This window comes from Nelusetta ayraudi, unplaced genomic scaffold (assembly GCF_046127955.1).
Source record: "Nelusetta ayraudi isolate G7.1 ecotype Tasmania unplaced genomic scaffold, CSIRO-AGI_Nayr_v1 ptg000041l, whole genome shotgun sequence".
In the NCBI taxonomy this organism is placed as follows: Eukaryota; Metazoa; Chordata; class Actinopteri; order Tetraodontiformes; family Monacanthidae; genus Nelusetta; species Nelusetta ayraudi.
The window spans coordinates 1,455,879-1,480,190 of record NW_027466091.1 but is presented as its reverse complement, the minus strand read 5'-3'; the positions used below and the strand labels follow the sequence as shown (position 1 = coordinate 1,480,190).

General features: G+C 48.2%; 1 protein-coding gene across 2 annotated transcripts; it reads right to left on the bottom strand.

The window, feature by feature from the left end:
- Positions 1 to 10,974: 10,974 nt before the first annotated feature.
- On the bottom strand, positions 10,975 to 22,146 carry snx18a (sorting nexin 18a). Of its 2 annotated transcripts, none has more exons than XM_076033341.1 (2): positions 20,435 to 22,146; positions 10,975 to 11,987 (listed from the first exon to the last, which is right to left on the bottom strand). In XM_076033341.1, the coding sequence occupies exons 1-2, from the start codon at positions 21,951 to 21,953 to the stop codon at positions 11,734 to 11,736; spliced, it is 1,773 nt and encodes a 590-aa protein (XP_075889456.1). In that variant the 5' UTR covers positions 21,954 to 22,146; the 3' UTR covers positions 10,975 to 11,733. The 2 variants fall into 2 exon arrangements, with proteins under 2 accessions (XP_075889456.1, XP_075889457.1); XM_076033342.1 differs by lacking the exon at positions 10,975 to 11,987 and adding an exon at positions 12,225 to 13,622.
- Positions 22,147 to 24,312: the final 2,166 nt, after the last annotated feature.

The window sequence follows — 24,312 nt, the reverse complement described above, 5'->3', positions numbered from 1 at the left end:
GTAAACGATAATAATAAAATTATATCTAGAGTAAAAAAAAAAAAAAAAGTCTGGACTGAGGGACCATGTCACCATATTCATCGCAGGACCAGGAACACAATGTGGATAATTTTCTACAACAGTAATGATCACGCATTATTTTGGAAAATATTAAATGCATCATATCAAGGCTCAGAAATGAGTTTTTGCATTTGGAACGAGTTAACACTTGTTACAATCTGACCTTCTTGTGCTAACAGTTCTAAAACCATTCGCAAGTAAAAAAAAAAAAAAAATGAAACATAAGGTTGAGACTTTTCTGCTTACAGAGACGTTTATTCCAAATGCTGCAGCATCTTAAACCTTATTCATTTGCATGACCAGTTCATCTACACACATGACCGTGACGTATCTGCCACTGAGCTCATGAATTACGTTTTACTCATGCAGCTTGTACATTGATGGCCAAAGGTCAAATCGTATTCTCCAAATGAGGAAATCTGTGTTTTAGAAGTGCTGACGTGACAGCGTTTAAAGAGACAACATGTGAATGTCTGGCAGGAAGTGGCCGCGCGTACCGACGGTTTTCACGTTTGTCCTCAAATGAGCAGTTTTTTAACGGAGTGCGATTTCCCTCTCTGGGGGGCGCTAACCAGAGACGGAGACGGGGTGAGATAAACGGGTTGATTAGCCAGGATGAGTTCTACAGCCCTCAGATATTAGGCGTTGCAGAGACGATGCTAATTCAAGGGTCGGTAATAGCGACACAGAGGGTGGAGGAACAATAGAGGCCATCGGGATGGGACGACGCAAGAACAAAGACCTCTCGGTGCGTTTGATTAAACACGGCTTCCTCAGTCAAAACCCAGATGGCTAATTGAGCCCATTCGACATCAACTCCTTTCTTCTCCGCCTCTCGGAAGCTGGAGGAACGGCACCGACGTCTCTCTCGGGCCGCGCAGCTTACTTTGTGAAAGCTAATCAGCGCACGTAAAATGCTGCAGAGGCTCTCAGAATGTAGCACGGCCGTGTCGGAGGGCGTGGCGGCAGCGGCTGCACCCAGGGAGAACTGTTGCGAGAGCAGCATCGCTATTACAAGATATTTCATCTGCTGCCAAACTGTCGATGTCTGCGTTTGTTTCCCCCGCTCACCTCCAGAGAGGATGAACTGTTAAAAAAAATGTTTTTTTTTAAATCAGCTGCAAGTGAAGTAAGCGAAAGCCATTTTCTTTGCTTTGTATTCACAAGGATACATGACTTGAGGCCTTTTCTCTCAACGTGTAACTTTTTTTTTTTTTTATTAGTGTGCTAATCCAGCAGTTGAGGACGCTTTCATCCAATGAACCCTCAGGACTTTTGCAATGATAGTTTTGCTTCGAGCACTTTCAGAAAGTCCTCGTTGTCGTCGCAGCTCGCGTCTGCAGAGCCCTGTCACCTTTCTCAGGAAAAAGAAACCGCACGCGGAAAATCACATCAGGCCCACGTGACTTCCTGCGTCGCGTCTGTCGTCGATGCCGCCCGTTCACACGGGCCAGCGAGCCGAACGCAGCGCCGCACGTGGCAGGCTGCCACACGGCTCGTCACCCATTGATTTATTCACTTATTTATCCCTGCAGTTGTCACCGAGAGAGCGAGATCATTAAAAAAAACAAAAAAACTGACGTTCTTTGCGGTTGCTTCAGCGCACTGCTGGCATGTGATGACACGCTGGAGGAAGGAGGAGGAGGAGGAAGAGGAGGAGGAAGGTGTCTCGATGGAACTATTGATGTGCGACGAGGATGGAGGGCTCAGGTCCCATCAGACGCTGATGTGATGGGACGTGAGCACACGGATCCAAAATGATCCTGTTGCACGTGTGGTGGGCAGGAGGACCAGCGGGTTGGTCGGGCTGCTGGAGTCAGACGCAGCAGGATAGATGGTTGCATGTTTGCATGTTTGCTTAAATATCCTAATAACATGCAAACTACAAAGTCCCAGTAAATTAATAATGTCTAATGATTTCTACTTTACAGACGACTAAGTATACTGAAAAACAAAAAAATCTCTTATTTTAGCCTCGCGTGCCGAATGTGCATTATATTTTATTCCCCCACTTGTGCAAAGTGTTTACATAATTCCCGTGTTTTTCTAACCGCTGATTGGCCGAGATCGCAGCGTCGTCTGAAAACTGCCTTCAGGTCCGCCTCCAGAGCGACGGCGGCGGCTCGGCAGCTCGTTATCCGCGTCTCACCGAGAGTTCTTTGACAAGCGAGACGCCAACGAGATGAAGGTGGAGCTGCTGCTGCTGCTGCTGCTGCTGCTGCTGCTGCTGCTGCTGCTGCTACAAGCTGAGGTGAATCCATGAGAAGAAGAAAAAAAACCCGAACTGTCCCACAGTCGCCTCAGAAGGCACCTGGAGGCAGCTGACGGAACTGTACCCATCAGGTGGAAACTCAACCAACTTTCCTCCATTTCTTCTCCAGTGCCACAAACCATCGGCCTCTCCTTCAGCCTTGGAACGACATGAACTGGCTGCACTCGCTTGCTACACAGGGAGCACCGGCGACCCCTCCTTGGCCCGGCTGCTGTCACTTAGCGTGTCGGCTGTTTCTGCCACTTCTGCTTTGCAGCGGCTCCCCGATGGTTGTGTGAGTGGGGGAAGTGGCCCCTTCCCTGCTTGTTTCTGCTTGTTTATTGTGATTAGAGCTATAAACAAAACTCTGATGGGGAGGGAGGGGGAGGGGAGGGTGCAGAGTTGCGCAGAGACAAGAAAACACGGTTTTCATGTATGTGTGTGTGTGTGTGTGTGTGTGTGTGTGTGTGTGTGTGCCTTGGAAAGCAGCCAGCGATTTGGGGGAGGGTGTCCGCTCTTCTCTCCCTCTCTCTCCCTCCCTCTCTCTCTCTGTCTCTCTCCCTCCCTCTCTCTCGCTCTCCCTCCCTCTCTCCCTCTCTCCCTCTCTCTGTCTCTCTCTCTCCCTCCTTCTCTCTCTCTCTGTCTCTCTGTCTCGCTCTCCCTCCCTCTCTCCCTCTCTCTGTCTCTCTCCCTCCCTCTCTCTCTCTCTGTCTCTCTCTCTCCCTCCTTCTCTCTCTCTCTGTCTCTCTGTCTCGCTCTCCCTCCCTCTCTCCCTCTCTCTGTCTCTCTCCCTCCCTCTCTCTCTCTCTCTGTCTCTCTCCCTCCCTCCCTCTCTCTCTCTCTGTCTCTCTGTCTCGCTCTCCCTCCCTCTCTCCCTCTCTCTGTCTCTCTCCCTCCCTCTCTCTCTCTCTCTCTCTGTCTCTCTCCCTCCCTCCTTCTCTCTCTCTCTGTCTCTCTGTCTCGCTCTCCCTCCCTCTCTCCCTCTCTCTGTCTCTCTCCCTCCCTCTCTCTCTCTCTCTCTCTCTCTCTCTCTCTCCCTCCCTCCCCAGTCCACAGCAGTGAGGCCCCACCAGAGAGCACTTCCTGTGTGAGGGCTATAAAAACAAGGCCGGTGCTGGAGGATGCCGAGCGCTGGCCGCCGCATTCCTGAACGCTCGGCAGGTACACGGACACAAAGCCGTTTGCGCTTTCTTTTGCCTGAGTAAACAGAAAAACACATCTGTTCCCGTGAAGCACTTCCCCCCGGAAACCTGAAATATGCGCAGTAACTGTTGACTGGAGGGAGAAGGCAGGTCTGTTTTAATCCTTCTAAGGCGCTTTTAAGGAAGATCAACGCTACATCACAACCTTTACTCTGACTTAGGTGACGGTGATCTTTCCGTTTTAAGATTTAAGATCAGTATGCTGTGCTATGTGGAGTAGTCAGAGTGGTGAGCCAGCGTGTTGAAGTGTCCCAGTAGGTGGTCCTTTGATGGAGAAAGGCCTCCCTGGTGGACACCATGTGATGCAGCGCTCTTAAAGCTGCACGTCCCCTCCCTCAGTGAGACTGCGGCAAAATCTCCCTGCATGCTCGACAGAGCAGGTAGCGAGGTAGGAAATAGGAGGGCCTCACCTGTCTGTCTGACCGTTTGAAAGACACACACACACACACACACACACACACACACACACGCTACATATGTTGCCAGCGTTTGGCAAGTTAAGAAAACGGCAAGGTCACCAAAACTGAGCCCTACGTTGTTTTACGTTGGGGCGACTGTTGCTCAGGAGGTAGAGTGGGTTGTCCAATGACTGAAAGGTTGGCGGTCCAAATCCCACCCCCGCCCATCCCAGTCTGTCGTTGTGTCCTTGGGCAAGAAACTTAATACATTGCCGGTGGTTCCGTCAGTCTGGCCCAGGGCAGCTATGGCTACACATGTAGCTTAGCACCACCAGTGTGAATGAATAATAGGTTAGTAATGTATAAAGGCAGCCATGACTTTGTTCGCCATGTGGAGAAGCAGTTTCCCTGGTTTTGGCCACACTTGAACTCACTGTAAGACAGTTTTATCAGCTGTCTTCTAGTGAAAACAGAGAAAAATGTTTTTTTTTGCTCGGCAAGCCTAAAAATATTCATTCCACCATGCAAGGCCGCTCATGTACAGACTAGAAACTTGATTTCATTTCCCAATCTTGGAATCTCATGCTCTTTTAACTTGTTTTCATTAAGGACATTAGCAAACTGCTAACCGTCAGATTCTGTGCTCTCAATTTAAAACTAGGCAAAAGACAGATGCAAAAATTGAAATCACCTGGAAAAAAAACTGTAATGACATTTGGTGCCTCATATCAAATTTCTAAAATATGTCGATCTAAAAAACTTGCTTAAAAACAGGAAGAGAAGTCCACATCTGTCCTTTAATTCAGCCACTCCAGCCACAGTAACAGTGTGTGTGTGTGTGTGTGTGTGTGTGTGTGTGTGTGTGTGTGTGGATCTAGCAGGATGTTAACTTTATGATGCAATTTCCATTTAAGATCAAGCAACAAGTGTTGCTTTATAAGGCAAAGGTCCGGCACAAACTGCCCTACGCAGTTTCTATTCGCAGCTAAATTTATCCCAAAACAGAATTTCGGGACACAGGAAATGAAGGTGCAGTCTAAAAATAGCACGTCCTAAGCAGGGTGTAGCTAGTCTGGGTCTTTTTCACCACCGGGGGACCTGGTCTCTGTGTGACTGGGCAGGTCGCTGCTGGACTGAGGTCAGGCTCTGATCTCATGGGAGCGGCTGGCAAAGGCCCACGTGTTTGCCTGAGTCCGCTTCCTGAGAAACCAACAAGTGCTTGTTATGCCACCGCAGCGTGATCCAATGAGGTCATGATTTTCATTCCAGTTGTTTGCAGTCGGTTTTCCTGCTCCCCTCCGCAACAAAACACTGCTGGGAAAGAAATACCGAGGGGGACGAAATACAATCGGAATGGCTGAAACATTTTAGACGCGAGCCCAAGTGGGGAGCGAACGGGACCGATTGGCTCACAGCGCGCGATCGTTTGGGCTCATTTTGATTCGGGATTGAGCGTCTGGCACATTGTGTACCACTCGAACGTCCTCTGACGTCACCGGCAGATCTTTCTTTCTCCCACGGTTGCGTACGCAGTTTGAACATCTCAGGAATGTTGAGAAAAACACGCAGAAACGTTGCGCCAGCGATGACATAATCGTCACTTTCGTCAGTAGGAGGAGGACCCGTCGGACCGCTGCCTTTAGATTATAATCGTAGCATCGGCCGGCACAGGAGGAGACAAAGACCTCCATTGACGTAAATCGAGGTTTCATATGGCGGGCAGGAACGAACAGGCACTTCTTTACCTGCAGTATGTGGAGAGTCGGGGAGCACGAGTTGTGTTGCAGCGATGGGAAACTCCATTCCTTTTCGCTGACTCAGGTGTCTCTGAGTCGCTCACCCGAGAGAATCAGATATCTTGAGTCGTTTGAGTCAGCCGCCCCGAGCGTGCGACAGTCCACGCCAGGCTCCACCCACTCCCTGTCCCCACTGATTCACACTGATCTGAATCCGATTTGGAGGTTGCGGCTCTGCACTGTCCATGTGTTCAGAGAGACTCGGTTGCTGCTCCACCGTCTCCCAGCTGGGTCAGGATGAGCTCCACCCAGTGTGTCAGTCGGTCCACATCCTGATCAAAAGCCAGTGCTGACCGGCCCCTAATTAAAAACAGACCAGAATTCCCCTCCAGCTGGAATATGCTGAGCTGTGAATGCCTGGCATTCCAAAAGGAGGAAAGAAGGAAAATCACCCCAAAAATGAAAACACTCGAGTCTGCGTGTGTGCCAAACGTGTGAAGACTGAAGGCCGAGCGGTTTGGCTTGTGCTGAGAGGTTGATACCCCGCCTGGCTGTCTCATCAGTAGCTTCGGCTGCATGCTATGTTATGCGGCGTCAGCATTTTGAAATTTAGGAATGACTCCGCTGAAGGTAGTTTCACAACATTAAAAATGTTGTGATGCCGTTGCTCGTTAACCAATCACATGGCAGCAACTCAGCGCATTCAGGCATGTATGATGTGGTGAGGACGACGCGCTGGTGTTCAAAGCGAGCTTCAGAATGGGGAAGGGAAAGAGAGTGAAGTGGCTCTGAGTGTGGTGAACGCGGTAGATGCTTTGGTTTCACGACAGCACGAGCATCTCAATGGTTCGCAGAGGATGTTCCCAAAATAGCCAAATATCCAGTGAGCCGCAGCTGTGTGGAGGAAAATGCATTGTTGACGTCAGAGGTCTTTGTGGGTTGACTGGTTGGAGGCCATAGGACAGCAACAGAATGTGGCAAGGCGCAGAGGGCCCGGGCAGGCTTGGAAACCCCAGACTCCCAGGTAATAGCCATGCACGCTGAACCATTTGGCCAAAGGGATATCCCCTTGGCAGAGTGGCCAGGGCGCACGCTTAATTGGAGGCATAGTGACAGCACTGCCACTGTCACAAGAAGGTCAAAAGATCACTGGTTCCAAGCAGAGTTCTACACTTTTTAATGTGAAAGGAGGAATTACCCGGAATTAGAACCTTGTGACGCACACCGTGATGTGTGATAATCTTGCAACACAGATGATTCCCAGATATTTCACACACACGTCCATCTTCAAGTTTGGTCTCCTCTGAAATAGGAAGTGCCCTGAAGCTGCGCTCCAACAGAAGAGGAAGGGGTGGCTGCAAGTTAAACGGCAAACTCGTGAGACTAGCCAAGCTGCTGCTGTGGCAGATTAGTCAGAAACTCTGTGACTCTGTCATGGAAAAACACAACCTGCTGATCAGCATTGAATTCCTTTCTTGGGGACAAAGATTCACTTTATTCCCAATTGTTTTTGACAAGTGTTTACCCGTTGCCGAGGTGGAAGTGACCTGCAGCTCATGTTGCCTCCATAGATTTTCTCCAATCACCATCCAAACGCTTTCTGTCAGCTCTTTCTCAGATGGATCCATGCAGTAGATTCACTGGATTATACGGGAGACCAAACGAGTGACGTGCTGGTTTTCATGTGAAAGTCTTGATTCACGTTCAGAAGCAGCAGTTTAGGCCTCGTCCTGGAACATAATGCCATCATTTCACATGCGACTGTGAGTCTGACCCTGACTTCCACTCGGCCTCTCTGTTGATTGAGATCTCTGTTATTAAACCAGGAAATGAACCAAATCAGACCTCACAGACCGTACACGCCCTGTCCCCCCCCACCAACCCCCCTGTTGGGATTCCTACAGCGTGTTGAAAGGGGAAGTGTTAGAAACGAGCTCGGAATTGCACTTCAGTGGTTTGAGAGGGCGGCCACCTTATTTTGAGCAAAATCAGTGTTGCATTTGTTATCAGTTTGCACCGAAGGCAGCCAGCTGATTGGCTCAGAAGAAAAGAGTATGCCGTGCGAACTGGCCTGTGATCAAATCACACTGACGACTGAACCTGACAGAACCTTACCGATTACAAACCGGTTTTACAGGATGTTCTATTGTGTGGGCTGTTTCTTAATGGCCGGTTGCATTGGGAATCAGTTTGGCGATTGACAAATTCCAGAATCAAAGAAAGGGGGCGGCGTCAATTTCGATATGCAGTATTTGGTAAGAATTTTGACGACGTCCGACTTGTTGCAAGGGCTCCTGCTCTGTGTTTTTGCTGCACCTCAGCCCTAGCATCAAGAGGGTCGGTGGGTGTTGAGATAAAGAGTGTGTGGCTGTCTGAGGCCACTGGAGGAGACTCCTGTTCTGCCTTCAAGGGCCTGCGGTCAACACTTGAAGTTTGGTCTATTTTGGGAAAGAATCACTGCGTTGATAAAGTCTCGTTAGCATGCAAAATCTTCCTCGACTCCTAACAATAACCCTCCAATAACTTTTCAATAATAGGTGTTGCCAGCCAGTCAATAAACTCCCCATGAGTTTGTCCTGTACTTTGATATTTTTTCTACTCTTCCTTAAGTAAAGAAAGTGTGTGCTTAAAACACACAGTTATGGAAACTGGAAAGTGAGAGCACTTTGTCATGTCACATTGTGTACCAAGTACATAACACCACAGACAGGTGTTGGTTCCATACTGTGAGAGCTTATAGCTCCCCTGTTTCTGTTCCCTTCTGAATGTGTTGCAGATCAAACACAGCAATAAAATTCATATTTATTGTATTTATTTATCTATTTTAAGGAGGGCTAAGCATGCTGTTTTCTACAGAGCTATTGTTTTTTTTGCATAATGATGTGCTTGATGCCTCCACTGGACTTTGTTCATGAAAATAAGATCTGAAAATTGCTATGATGTGGAACCTTTGCTTCTGAAAAGGAAGCGGTTCAGCTCGCCTGACTAAGAACGCACACACAAAACCACAGGTTCTGGCCAGTCTCCCTCTCTGACACACTTCCCATAGGAACGGTTGCTAACTGAAGCTATTGAACGCTTGGATGGGAAAAACAAAAAGACTGAGGAGACAGTAGATAAATCCCCGGGTTGTCTCTGGCGTCCTGCGTGTTTTGGCGGCGCGTGTGCGTCTTGCTTATCACGCTCTCCTGCAGCATCTGGAAGGTTTTTGTGTCGCTCACGTGGTAGTTTCCTTCGCTTGACGTTTGCGTCTGTGGAATGCGGTCAAGCTGCTGACACTGTTCTGTGTCAAGAAGTCAATCGTTTGCCGTTTATCCCCCCACCCCCCACCCCCCCTCCGCCCCTGCGGTGAGAACCTTCCTCTCTTACGAGAGGGTCCCCTGACAAACACACAAAAAATAAAAAATAAAATGGTGTGTCAATCGCCCAGTGACGTTTTACGGGCGGCTGCGTTGGACAAATATTTACCGCTCTTTTCTTCCTGACGTGGAAAAACAACAGCTTTGAGCTGGGAAGAGCAAAGAAGAGAGAGAGAGAAAAACAGGAGCACCCATTTCTGCAGGCATTGGCAGTTTTGACGGCCGGCCGGAGGGCAGATTACCGAAGGCTGCATGCATCTCCCTCAGCTCATGCAGAAAATAAACAGAAAATGGATTTTGAGGGGGAGAAAAGAAAGAAAAGACTTTTTTTTTTTGCACTTTGCTGGAGATCTTATTGTCGCACAATGACGGGGCGTTATGTTGAACTGCTTTTCTTTTGTTGTTGAACTGAAACATCTCTATTGTTGCCTGTGTTCTTCATTCCGACTGGTTGAAACTGTGTCATGACTTTGGAGACCAACTGTTTGTTATTGCAGTGTTTTTCAACCTTTTTTTGAGCCATGGCACATTTTTTTCCAACGAAAAAGAAATATTATAAAATTGCACTTTTTAACTTAGCAACACCAATACAGTCTCATAATTCATTTATACTCACGCAGTAGGTAATCTGGGCCTGTCTAGATGAATACAAAGCTGATCTCATTCTTCCGAAATGAGAACGTCAAAACCTTTCAGTGATATTTCAGAGGTTTTTCAAAGTTTCTGCATTTCCATTATCAGTTTTTATTGCGGTATTTCGGTTTTGTGTAATTATGGGGGTAATGTAAACGCAGCCAGTGACTACACAGAGCCGTGCAGGAGAGGGCAGGAATATATTTACTGAACCCTGTGATGGAAATGGAAGACCCGGCGGTGAGGGAAGAGCTTTCTATTCATATCGTGTTTGTCAACAGGGAGAGGAGCCAGCTTTGCGGCACACAGGAGATGTTTATCTTCCATCTCCTCTGTGAGTGAGAGGATTCCTGGGCCGCCGCTGCTGCTGCTGCTGCTGCTGCTGCTATCTCGCTTAAAGGTGCAATTTGGCAGAGACGAGCAGCGACCTCGGCTGACCTCCTCCCGTCCCGCTTCCTGCCTCACCGGCAGCTCCCAGATGACTGGCCGGGCTTTTCTGCGGCGTCAGCAGCAGGTTCAGCCGAGCGGGGGAGCTCAGCGTGAGGCGGCGACACGGAGCAGCAGCGCTGCAGGGACGCAGCAGCCATGGAAACCTGCAGCGCTGCTATTACACACTGGCTGTTTACCTTCTGGTGACTCTGGCCGGAGACAGCTATGAAAAGGGGTTGTGCTGTTGTTGTCTTTTTTTTATTAGCTTCTTTGAAATTCATGCTGTGGACAGGAACCTAAAGGATGTAGCCACCCCCCCCCCCCCCCCCCCCCCCCCCCCCCCCACACACACACACACACACACCTGAAATTAAACCAAACAGAAATAAAATCACACAACCACCCAGAACCCAGAAATAAGAAGCAAAGCATGTAACAAACGACACAGACGCGACCTTCCTGTGAAAGAACATTTTTTTATTGCGTCTCTCCGCCTCTATGTTAATCTGTCTTTGGTGCAAACAACACCATAAAAGGTTACGGGGCAGCCGCGCAGCCCAAAATGTCTAAAAAAAAAAAACAACCCAAAAAGTCTGCCGTTAAAATGTTGGGACTTGTTAAAACAGAGAGCGCCTTTGAGCATCAACCCAAACTGAGGGCCTAAAAAACAGGAAAAAAATAAATAAAAAAAATTCAACAGTCAACATCAAATCAGATATCTGAAGGTGTTGCGGGCCCATTTTACTCGTCCTCTTTAACCCGACAGGCTCCACTGCAGGTTGAGGGAGAACAACGGCACCATCAAACTTATATTATCTCTCATAAAAGACACACAGCAGAGTGATCTGCTTCTTGAAGAAAAAAAAAAAAAAACTAGCATTGCGACATAGTTCGGTATACACTGTGTAAAGCTTTTTAGCTTTTTTTTTTCCTTTTCTCAGTAACTGTTGGTAAAAAGAAAAATTGACCAGAAGAATTGAAACCGGAGATGATCGAAAGGCACAGCTGGACAGCGGTGACGACGGCCGCCCAGAGGGGAGGTTGTAAACATGGAGTTTGTCCCAGCAGAGGAGAAATAGAAACGACAACAACCAGGAAGGTGTCTGAGAAGGCAGAGTGTCTGAGGGGCTCGGCAGCCCCTTTGAAAACAGAGTGGTAAGGCTGAAAAAACCCCTGCAGGTTCTTTTTTCTTTCTTTAAATCTCGGCTCTCAGCGGATCAATTCGCTCACTACTTCAGAACAACTCCTGATGTTGACCCTAAAGGCAGGAAGACTCGTTTGAATTATTAGTTGGGCCCTAATTCCTTAAAATGACCCCCCCCCCCAACCCTCTCTTGAACAGGGACTCCCAGTCCTCATGGTAACACACACACACACACACAAGGATACCTGAAATTTGTCATCTTTTACAGGAGTGTCGTGTCTTTGAATGTCCCTCCGGCAGTGTGTGGCTGTTGGTGGTGGGTCCACTGGCTGGCTGACGGAGGTGAAAGGTCACCAGAACACCACCACATAGTCTGGACCACGATTCAGGACTGAGCCTCAGCGATGGACCAGCTCTGGAACCGAGCAGGTCGTCGCGAGGGCAAAGACCCGATTGAAATTGTAATGTTTATTAGTTTTTCTTTCTTCTTCTTTTTCCTCCTCTAATTGTCATTTCGCTTTTTAAGCGTCGTCGTATTTCTGCAGGGCCTCCTCCAGCTTGCCCGTGACTTTCTGGAAGAAGGCGATCTGCTGCTGCAGGTAGTGCTGCATCTGCGCCTTGAAGTCGCGCACGCGGATGTGGTGGAAGTGCTGGATCTCGGCCAGCGTGGCGCAGGAGATGATGTTGCAGCGCTCGTTGATGCCCTCCACCTGCGTCGGGTCCATCTTGCCCTCCTCCACGTGCTTCTGGCTCTCCTTCACCTTCGTCAGGGCTCCTGTGTGGGCGGCAGAGAAAGGGGGGAGAAGGTCACGGTACGTTCTGTTCAGTCGTCTGCGCACGTCGTTTTGCGGAAAGATATTAACTAGACGGAGATGGCGAGCACTCGTGCTGCTAATAGCTCACTTTCATTACTGCACTGAAACTGCAGAGATCAAATTGCAACACCGTGTCTTTTTTATAAAACAATATATGTCATATATATGTACCGGTATATATACATATATATAGTTCATCAAGTTACAAGTTACAAGGGAATTTACCAAAACACAGTCAATGCTATTTCAATGACATCTTTCTTGGCAACCATTTAAGGTCATTTTTACTGCGAGTCTGATACCATCTATACCAAGGAGGCGAAGCAATTTTTTAGGGGCCATTCCTGCAAGCTGATGTCAGAATAAAGAGCAGTGAGGTTGCAGTGGGAGAGCAGGGGAAGGATGTGCGAGGCATGAGCAGAAAATGTCTCCATTCAGTCACAGGCTGCCAATGACACGGTGCGTGTTGCCGAGTGGCTGACCGCAGGAGCTAGGGCTGACCACCACTGGATTCCATGGGCTAACTATCGCTGGATTTCATAGGCTAACTATCGCTGGATTCCATGGCCTAACCATCGCTGGATTCCATGGCCTAACTATCACTGGATTCCATAGGCTAACTATCACTGGATTTCATAGGCTAACTATCGCTGGATTCCATGGCCTAACCATCGCTGGATTCCATGGCCTAACTATCACTGGATTCCATAGGCTAACTATCACTGGATTCAATGGGATAACCACCACTGGATTCCATAGGCTAACTATCGCTGGATTCCATAGGCTAACTATCACTGGATTCTATAGGCTAACTATCGCTAGATTCCATAGGCTAACTATCACTGGATTCTATAGGCTAACTATCGCTGGATTCCATAGGCTAACTATCACTGGATTCAATGGGATAACCACCACTGGATTCCATAGGCTAACTATCACTGGATTCCATAGGCTAACTATCACTGGATTCTATAGGCTAACTATCGCTGGATTCCATAGGCTAACTATCGCTGGATTCCATAGGCTAACTATCACTGGATTCCATGGGATAAGCACCACTGGATTCCATGGGCTAACTATCGCTGGATTCCATGGGATAACCACCACTGGATTCCATAGGCTAACTATCACTGGATTCCATGGGATAAGCACCACTGGATTCCATGGGCTAACTATCGCTGGATTCCATGGGATAAGCACCACTGGATTCCATGGGATAACCACCACTGGATTTCAATTGTTAAAAGAGAATGTTGCATAACGCAAAACGTGTCATTGCGTTTATTCAGAGTCTGTAATATGACACACTTGCTGAGTTCACAAGCCGTCAGTTCACACCACGACCAACGTCTGTCTGAGACAACTCTTGCTGTCGTTACTGTGGTCGACCCCCCCCGACGCTACGCCCCCTCCAGTTTTGACACATTCAACGACCTGTTTCCTGAGAACGCGCCTCTGCATTCGCTGCTGCAGAAGATGTTTTTTTTTGCTCAATGTGCAGAAACAACATTTTTCCCCTTCAACTTTTCGCTGCAGCCCCCAGAACAGGAGTCAAAGTTGGGTGGGTGCGTAAGAGGATACGTCGTGGCAATGAGCTGATGGGAAAACACACTGACAGGACGTGACCTTCTGTCCCATCCACTTATTTGAGAACCTGACATCAAAGGCAACATTCTCATGTTGTGACACAACATTAGTGTGTTTGCCAACTTGTCAAACAAGCAAATGTCTCTAAAACATCCGTTTGATCAAACTGGGTCTCCAAAACACTCCATCCCTCTGCTCCTGCTCCCATCCTGGATCCATTGTGGTCCACCAGTGCAACGGTTTTCCCCAACCCTGGTCTAGTTCATTAGCAGGTGTTTTGCATTCACAGCCTCTGAGGCCTCGTGACGAAAATAATGAGTCGATAAAGCGGAAGGCAGTCCGACTAATAATAAAAAGCCTCTGAGCGCTCGGGATTTGCTCTACCTCCTTGTTAACGTGACTGACACGGTGCTCAGCGTCGCTGCGGCCCGCAGGCGTGACCATCACACCTCCGGGGCAGCCGACCATGACGTCGTCTTTTCAGCGCCGCCTGGAGATTTGAGGCTTTCGGGCGCGCCGCAGGACTTCCTGTTACTTGGCCAGCCGGTGTGATCTTGAGCTGGTTTGTTTGCACAACGTCTGACTCAACCCGGGCCTTCTCTCTGAAACCAAGACCTGCACTTTCACAAACAGCTCCCGGGCTGTTTTAGCGCAGTGCATGGGACGGAGAAAACAAGACCATGAATAAAAAAAGCTCTCTGCAAAAAAGAAGCATCTTTGCCCTTCCTCCTCAAAAAAGAATCAACGACACCAACAACACACGGGCCAGTTGGCCCCCAGGCTGTAGCTCCCTCTGCTGCAGTTTAACCCAGATCTCTGAAATTCCTCCAGTGCTCGACAGATTCAGGGTGATGGTGGAGACGGACAGGCAGACATTAAAGGGAACTGAGACGGAGGCATCAACCATTGTTAGGAGGATTACTTAGCAAATGTCATTGGTTACAATTACAAGTAACTCTCTTGGAAATGTAGTCGTAGTAGCTATTATAGTACTTATTATAGGATATATATTAAGGATGCAATGGTACTGTTTTCAAACGGTTCGGTATGCATCGCGGTTTATTTTAGGTCACAGTAACGGGACGATTTCAATAGCTTAATATAAAACTACTCTTGACTAGCAAGGGCAATATTGTATTGTAAAAATACAATATTGAAAAAGTGACAGTTCAGCTTTCCACTGTAATTAAATGACCTAGTAACTGTAATTTAATGACACTTTTTTTTCCCAGTATTGTAACTGATTATAATTATCTTTACTTTGTAGCTGAATTACGTGACGGCGTTACTTGCAACCTGTTACTCCCCAAAACTGAGGTTCAACAGTTACCGTGGGGAAGTCATGAGGAAGCCAAGACATCAGTCAGCAAGTTCAGAAGCCGAGGCGCATCAGTTGTCTGTCCGAAATGCAGCTGCCAAATCACAGAGGAAGTGGGATGACTATTTTCAAATGCGATTCTCGGCCGCACAGTGAACGTGTCAAATTGATGTGGCACCATTGAGAAAAAATAAAGTTCTTATTTGTCATTGTTATTTCCCACGGGACTGGATTAAGACGGAAACTCTATATATCAACGTCCTGGCCGTTAACTTGACTCCAAATTGAAGTGATGATGTGCAGCTGCAAGCAGAGACGCTGGACAACTAGCAGAGAACATTCTGCACCGCTGTTAGTGTAAACCCGCTGAGATCTGAGACTCTGTGTGTGTGTGTGTGTGTGTGTGTGTGTGTGCGCGCGCGCATGCTTCAAGCCTTTCATCCATCGCCACTCCCACTGTTTTCCGCTCTTCTATCGCTCGGAGTGAACGACACAGAGGAGGAGACCTTAGACGACGATGCCTGGATTCCCCCCCCGCCAGTGTTTGGAGGTGGCGCGCAGCCCACCGGGACTCACTCTCTCACTCACTCACTCACTCACTCACTCACTCTCTCACTCACTCACTGCAGGCTGCAGCGGCGGCGGCGTTTAGCTCTTACATAATCGGATGTTACGCAACACCAGGGCGACTGCGAGCCTGTGACCTGAGCGACCGGCAGTGATCCGCATCTCGTTACTCCTGACGCAGGGGAGGGAGAGGAGGAAGAGGAGGAAGAGGAGGAAGAGCTGCAGGCTGCAGACTCAGGAGGACCTGAAACCTGCGGTCTTTGTCCTCGGATTTATTACCTCATTTGTGGGAAAAACAAAAATGACCCCCCCTCACACACACACACTAGGTCGAGCTCACGGTGGTGTGCCAAGTGGAATAAATAAGCTCCAAGGGAGTGGAGAGTTCACCAACGGGAGCCGGCTGAGCTGCAGCATCTCTTCCCCCATCATTACTTATTCACTCAGCCGCTATTTGCAGCGGATACAGTGGCAGACTTTGCCCTCCTCATCATTTCTCCTGATCAAACTGATAAAGCTGGAGGACCTGGGCAACGCTGGGCGCTAGCGGATGCATCCTCAGTCAGCAGCGTGTGCTTTTTTCTGCTGACTTGTCCAGGGTGTCACCCTGCCTTCGCCCTATGACAGCTGGGAGAGGCTCCAGTAGACCCCCACATCCCTGAGTTCAGGAAGAAGCGGGTATTTAGAATGGATGGATGGAACAACAGACGGATGAAGGACCGTGCGACTGCACATTTCACCCTCCAGAGGTGAAACTTCTGCAGCCTCACGGCTCTCTGAGTGATAATTGCTGTCGCACTCCTAATGAGAGCTGCAGCGAGGAGGTGTGTGTTCTCGGTGTTTCACTCCATAATCCTAACCCTAACCCTAACCCGTGTCGATGAGAGTTTGGGTTTTGCCGTTAACATCACTGAAAAGCATCTCGGGGGCCTCAGCTGCTGTGCCAGCGTGAAGCTGGCGATTGCCATTTGTGCAGCTGCGAAACTGCTGAATTAAATGTGTTGTCGGGTGGGCGCGCGCACTCGTTTTGCACGTTCCCATCGGGATACGCCATCAGGCAGAGTGTCCTGGTCACATGACTAGAGCAGATGGAACGTGGAAGCTACAGGTGGACGTTGTTAAGACTCTGAAAACCGTCGCATTACAGCACGACAAGCAAACGTGACGGGTTGTTTGTGACATTTTGATTTGATCTTCATGAAAGAAAAACGCCAACTGTAACTGGAAACTGTGACAGCAATCACGCGTCTGCCCGTACCTCCCCCTCAGTCGTGTTGAAAAACAACAAAAACCCGAAGGTGCCGATGGCACGCTATCAGATTAGGACAAAAACAATAAGGCAGCGACGGGTCGATACTGTTTTAATAGGAACGCCAGCTGTGTCAATAAGAGTGTCTGGTGCGGCCAGCCAGGTGCTAATGGAGCCTCAGACGGGACGAGGATCGATGCCTGGTGTCCCTCTGTGGGAAGGATCCAGTTTCACTTGTCCTGTCCGCAGGGTCAGACACAGACCTGAGTGTCTGGGCTCCCGACGAGACGCAAACACAGAGCTAAAAATAGAAGAATGGACAGCAGTGCTGTGAAAGGTGCCATATTATACCAATGCTTAGATCAGGGGTGGGTAAACCTTTTGACTGGTGGGCCTCAGTGGGTTCTAAAATTTGACAGAGGGGCCTATAAATATGTGTGAGGGATATGTAAAAAACACATCATGTCGCTTCAATGTCAATTGAGAATGAACAAAAGCAAAGTTCTAACAAAATCCTTGTCTTTCAGGCCCCCACGTTAATTAGCTCTTTGTTGAAATGGCTGTTAAAGAGAGAAAATGGATGAAATACAGCTACTTTTTGACTTACTTACTATTACATATCTCTAAGTTCAGCGGGCAGCATTAAAACGCTAAGCGGGCCGCATATGGTCCCCGGGCCATAGTTTGCCCTGCCTGGCTTAGATCATTCGTCACCAGTGCACCGGTGTTGCCATGATCAATGATCCAAACAAAATTACATAGATCATTAAAAACAAACAAAAAAACTGCACATTTAGCCCTCTGTTTACAGCCTCGTGAGTAAAAAGCACCTGGTTGGGGATGTTGCCACGGGAACTGTTTTCATGCACACTGTTCTGAAAAGTGGAGCAACCGATTGTCTTTTCAGGGGAGTTTATTCACAAGAATGCTGCTGTTTACATAGGTTACGTGAAATTTGCGTCACGTAATTAAGGATAGTTTGAATACAGCTACTCATAAATCATTAATCTGGGCTTTCAAAAATCAGTTACTTAACATTTTAACGGCCAGATTGACCCAAGCCTGAACTACACCTACACAAACAAACACACGGCTGCTATTGTGAATTTTCCGTCGGATCCCTCCTGCTGGTCTACGACAAACAAAAGGACGCAGGCCAGACTCGAACCCAGCCGATGAGGACGGTGCTGCAATGAACCTCGCGCTGTGATTCTCGTGGACGTTTCCTGTGTGCGTTTATCAGGAAGGCCAGATGAAAGACCCCGGCAACAGAGGAGACGGGCGTGCGCGGAGGTGGGGAAGGAAGTGGCTGGTTAATTCATGAGCGATTAAAAAGGATAGTTTGCAGCCCAGCAATGGGCCAATTCACCAATCTGTCCCTTTAAGAGCGATTAATTATCACCTTTCTTGAGGCTTTAATAAAAAAAAACAAAAAAAAAACTTCTCTATTCTTTCCAGCCTCCATAATTACAGTGGTATCACTGCGGTAATAACACCTGCCGGGTGCCTCGGGCTGCACAGAGCAACGGGCAGCAGCGTCGAGCTCCTTTACCTCTGGTATTTGCATCGAACACTCCCTGGAAACGCGAGGAAGCACTCGGTTGTCACCAACGGCACATCACTTTCACCTGTGCATCGAGCGTGCAGCTTAATAAACCTTTTTAAAGCCTCTCCTGCTGCCGCGGCCTTTATATAGACAAGCAGCAGGAGCAGGAAAACCAACCCTTGCTTTCTTGCCCGAGTTGTTCTCGTTGTATTTGGCTTGACTTTATGAGTGCAGACTCCTTCTGTTCACTTGATTAAAGTAAACCCGGGACCGCGGGCGCTTAAAACTGGCTCTACTGAATGTAAAATAAAGGGCAAAGCTAAATACCCCCAAGCCCACGACGAGATAAAAGTAATTTTGGATTCATGCAATGCTTCTAGATAGCATATCTATCTATCTATCTATCTATCTCGCCGCCTTTCACTTTGCTCAAACTTCTGTCACGGCGGAGTCGTGCAGGTGTAGCATCACATCGAGAGTCTCTGCGTGGCGCTAAAAGCTGAGGCTTAGTGCGCTGTGCCTCACACACGGAGGCATCACCCTATTTGGGCTGCGTGCTGCCTACGCAGCAAACTTGATTCAAGCTGACGGGGAAGTTTGTGTCCCAGTGCAGCCTAAACACTGTCTGTCCTGCCCCCCCACCCCACCGCCCACCCACCCATTGTCCACTGCGGAGGTCGGTGGTAACCCTAGTCTGTGTAATAGCATCCTAATTAAAAACCAAACGTGCACACGGGCACGAGGAGGTAGTTCCCAAGCACACGTTCGACAGCCGCCAAGTCAAACTTTGGATATTTCTACAGCTGGCAGGGATGCGTGTTGCACCCGGTGTGGTCAATCTGAGCTGATGATGGTTCCCCTGATTCCCCGACATTGTTTTTTTTAGTAGGTCAGGGACCGAATAGATTGCATGCAATCAGGATTACATCACATCTAGCACATCCAGGCCCTTGTCCTACATGGTGTCATTAAGTGAAAGGTTTTTTAGGTGGGGACTCGCCGCCAGTGGACAGAGGTTGCTGAGGTTTATTTAACAACAGGGCCCTTTGTCAAACAATGATATATGTGTCTCAAGCCTGTCGGTGAATTCATCATAATGCTGAATATATTTTAGAAGTGAAGAAATACACTTGTTTTTGTTTTTCAAAAAAATAATATGCCAAAATAAGAATTGTGAGGCTGATCCACTGAAGTCTAAGAAAAGAGATCTGACAATAATAGTATGTGCAACTCTAAAGGGACATTTTCTGTTTCTCATTAAATGAGCCAATTCCCCATACTCACATGTGGTCAGCGCTAGCGACAGCTTCCTGTCAAACACCAGCGATACAATGACGCGGCCTTGCCGACTCTCTTGCCTCTCTCTCTCTCTCTCTCTCTCTCTCTCTCTGGTGGTATTTTGACTCACAATGAGCAACAACAATTCAGCGAGAGGTCACGTAGGAGGGCGGCCTGGGTTACTTAACACTGACTTCTTGTCTGTGCAAGTGCCTGAAACCCACGGCAGGATTCGGCCAGCGAGTCTTGTTCCACACTAGCTTTGTGATTGACAGGACGGGGAGGGTCGTTTTCCACCTGCGGCCGTCACAAGTTTATCTGTGATGGAAAATCAAGTGTGGCTGGCAGGCAGGCAGGCAGGCGGGCTGGGGGAGAATTAGTCCAGCAGGTGGACAAAGGAGAGAGGAACACGAAAACAAATATCCAAAAGCGAAACACGCCTTATTTGTTTTGCAAAGTGACAAAAGCTAAAGTAGGAAACAATATTTTTTACTGGCTGCAAACACGCCTGTGTCCCTACCTCAGAAAGGATGATGTGTTGTTCGGAGACTTGCAAAGCAAGTGTCCCACATATTGTTTTAAAGGTTTAAAGGTATTTTTGATTTGTTTGATTTTTCATCTTAAACGATAGTAAAGCAGGCTCACATATGACACACCTCCAGGAATCAGCATGATTAGTCCTCCGCTTACAAACTTCAAGGAAACCCAGCCGACCCCCAAAATTCTCCTTTTGATTTACCATCCCGTTAAAAGTGGCACTGTTGTACCTTCGTACATGTTAGCAATGAGATACTTATTTGAACGCGATGCAGTTTGCCGGTGCGCACGACATGACAGCTGCACAACAGTGATGTTACTTTACCTTTCTGGACATGGATGATGTCTGGGTAGTTTGCCAGGTGTCCTTGATAGAGGCCTAACAAGTCCATGATAGGGTCCAGGTCCTTGCCGGGCTGCTCGGCAAAATACTCCCCGATGGCCTCGTAGGCCTCCCCGGTGAAGGAAATGGCCTGGTTGAGGCCAACCGAGTACTGCTGCTGGTCCATCTCGAAGGCCTGGCTGAGGACCTTGAAGGAAAAGCCGACTTTCTGGTACTCCTTCTTGAAGCCGCTCATCTGCTTGCGGGCGAACTCGCTGGCGACGGCATTGAGCTGCAGCGAGCTCTCGTCCATCCTCTTGGTGAAGGCCTTGAAGCCGTCTATTTTGCTCTCCACCTCCTGGAAGTCGAGCGGCGCCGCCGGCGTGCTGATGGTGAGGAAGAAGTTGGCGCCGACCATCTCGTCCTTCTCTGCCTTCCGCTTGCCCTGCTTCCAGGCCTTCTCGTCGGTGCTGCTGCAGGTGAGGAAGTGCTGGAAGACGTCGCACTTGGACAGCACCGGGTGGCTGCTCATGTGGTTCATCCACCAGATCAGGCCCTTCCGCCGCTTGGAGATGAAGTCTTCCTCAAAGCGGCCAGTGGCCTGCTTCTCGGGGATGTGCGGCACTGATATCACCGGGAACTTCTCCACCAGCCGAGCGTACAGCCAATCGAAGTGCTTGTACCGCCGGCTGACCGGGTTCTGCGTGTGGGTCGGCGTCAGCTTGTAGGAGATGTAGCTCTTCATGCCCTTGAACTTGGTCTGCTTGGTGGGGTCGTCGATGGTGCAGGAGAACGGGTAGGGGTTCTCCTGCCACTCTGGGCCGTACTGGCCCATCACCACGCATATCTTGTCCCCGTCCTTCACGAAGCCCGACGCCTCCCCGAGCACGAACGCCTCCCCTCCCGACTTCACAAACGTGGAGAACCTGTTCAGGTTCCTGCTGACCGTGGCAGAACTTTTGGCGTGCTGGCCGCTGCCTCTTGACATGGAGGTGGTGGACATCCGGTAGGTGGACGGCCCGTTGCCTTCAAAGTCCTGGTACCTTCCTCCTAGGGTCCCCGGCTCATCCGCCACAGTGGAGTTGTCGTCCCAGTCGTCGTCCCAGTCTTCATCGCTGCCCTGACTCACCTGCTGGTAGGAGTGCTGCTGCGTCTGATGCTGCTGCTGTTGTGAGGACGTGGAGAAAGAGGACGAGGCCGATTTCGGAAAGTTCTCCACTTTGCTCGGCGGCTTACCGGAGCCGTCGAACCCCCCTGTCGGGACGTTTGCATATCGCGAGTCCGGGTAAGTGTCCCCAGATGTGTTGCAGCTGTTGTTGTTCAGCGTCGAGGTGGCGTTGTTCCTCAGGACCTCCACGTAGGACGCGGGGAACAGACCCCGCTCCCCTTTGCTGTTGGTCCCTTCGAGCCAGCCGTCGATGTCCTCCTCGCTGTACAAAGTCAGGATCTCGTTCTCTCGCACGGACACTTCTCCCGGGTTTTCAGAGTTGAAGTCGTACAGCGCCCTGGCTTTGAGCGCCATGATTCGCCGCAGCTGGACGGGGCAGCGGGACCGCAGAGGGGTTGCTGGCGGTGGTGGAGAGGGGCTAACTTTTAGCCGGCTGACCGGGGCAGGAGGGAAGCTCAGCGGGCAGCCGGGCTAGCGCGGTCAGCCCAGCCGACTCTTACTCACCACACAAACTCCGCCGATAAACTTCACGCCGCTGCAGAGGGGGTGTGGGGGGGTAAGGGAGGATACCAACTAAACAAATTCCCGTTTCTGTCCTCCGGCCAGCAGCAAGCCTCTCGTGTTCGGCCGTTCCGTTGATCTGACGGCGGCGGGTTGCGGCCAGATGTGTCGCTGCGGCGGAGTGAAGGTATTTTGGCCGCTACGGCAGCGGTGTTGATCGCCAGACCTTCTCCGATCTGATCCGATCCGACTCGAACGCTTCTGCCTTCACGCGCCACACACAGCAACTGCACGTAATTCCAGGCTGAATAATCGAGGGCGGAGCCTCAAGATGCCACGATCCATCCAGGCAGCACGAATCAAAGGCAGGAGAGCTCTCGTAGACGACAGCTCCACATACGGTCCAAAAAAAAAAAAAAAAAAAAAAAAAAAAAAAAAAAAAGCATTCATAACGGGTTATATTTCAATGTTTTGCTCTTGCCGACCTCTGGATGAATGTCTTGTGAAAAATTGTGATAATCTACTCTTTGATGCTACTGTTTGTTCAGATAATGTAATATAATTAGGCCAATATAGTTTGTGTATTGAAATGAACAATAAATAGCTTGATACTCTGAAGGACTTGCTATCCAATTCCCTAAAATGATACAAAGTTGTTAAAAAAAAGTTGTTAAAAAAATGTATATTAAGATGCTTTGCATTCCCTATAAGACAAATTGGAACCTTAAATTGGATTATTAAATGTCTTATTTATTTACTTATTTACTTATTTATATTTAATTAAAAATGTCATAACAAAGACAAAATGTCAATGACGTTCCAATTTGTATATCTTTAAACACTAAAGATGACTTACCTGCTACTGCTTACGTCACAAGGCTTAACGACTATATGTACTTCTTACTCTGGTAAACACTGACACCGTGTGGATATGCTTGGGACTGTTTACAGGGATGAAGTCTCCAAGTCGTCATAGGTAAAAGAAGCATCACTGATATATGGAAATAAGAATTGAAAGGTAGTTTTAAAGTACATTTAAAATGGAAAGTGTATTTTTCCCCCTAATTTTATTTACATTCACCGGTATCTATTACTGTTGTGTAGACCTGGAAAAAAATATTTTAAAAGCCAAAGAAGATGATGTTAAACGTGTTTATTTATTTGTTTGTATATATGAAAAATGTAAATCATTCTGGGTGATGGGAAGTGGGGGTTTAATACAGAGCTATTCGAGGGCAGTGCCATGCTGCTGATGTCCACCAGAGGGCCGTCTTTTAACATACAGTCTGGTGTGTAATTTCCTGACAAGGTGACATAAAACTCATAGAAGATTTCGAAAGCTCTACATGCTGCAAGTTAAACTAAACTAAACGCACTCATTCCGACACAATTCTCCTCGCAGTATCCTGCGCAGCAGACGGGACTTCTTTTTCCGCTATATGGGGATTTCCTATGTAGCACAGCACATTAAAAATTGAGACCAAGTGAGATCTCAAGACAATAGGAATTATTTAAGTATGCAGCTTGCACCACGTTCGCCGTTGCATGATTAATACTGTTCTACCAATCAAAAGAACAGTACAAACATTCTCTTGTACTTGTGCGGGAGAAATGACCAGTGTGATAAAGGGGAACCATTGGAGTTAATATTAACAAAACATTATTTAAGATTCATTACGTAAGAATATGCTAGAGATGATTTTTTTTTTATCCCGTGAAAGTTGATCTGTTGCTGGATTTATTCTCTCTCGATATTGTGGATACATTCAACTGTATCAGAGTGTAAGAGTCTTTAATTTGGATTACATTTTGGTGAGTAAATTATATAATCATAAAAAAAACCTTCGTCTGGTGCTGATTGCACTGTTAATAACCAAGTCTTGGCAGATTTTTTTTTTTTTCTCGTTTTGGGGGAGGTTCGTGTGTTTCTTATTCCGCTTTTGAGTCCATTTGTGCTCATTTGTATACCTGTTTATACATGAAAACGTACAAGTAAAATATATGTATATGTGTATAATTTCCTCCTAATAAGAATAACACAGAGAGCTAATAAAAACAAAATATCATCCTGAAAACAACATAACATTACACCCCAAAACACGCCTCTGCTTCGACAGTTTTGCTTGCTGCACACACAGGAGAGTTTTCCCGAACGCGCATTGACGAGCTGCATGTGTTTGGTCACGTGACCTCTCTTACGTACGCCGAGCAG

Excerpts from the sequence above, each read along its gene's own strand:
- snx18a (XM_076033341.1), bottom strand. The coding sequence starts at position 21,953 with ATGGCGCTCAAAGCCAGGGCGCTGTACGACTTCAACTCTGAAAACCCG. Across the intron at positions 11,988-20,434 it reads CATCATCCATGTCCAGAAAG|GAGCCCTGACGAAGGTGAAG; the intron begins GTAAAGTAACAT and ends CCGCCCACACAG.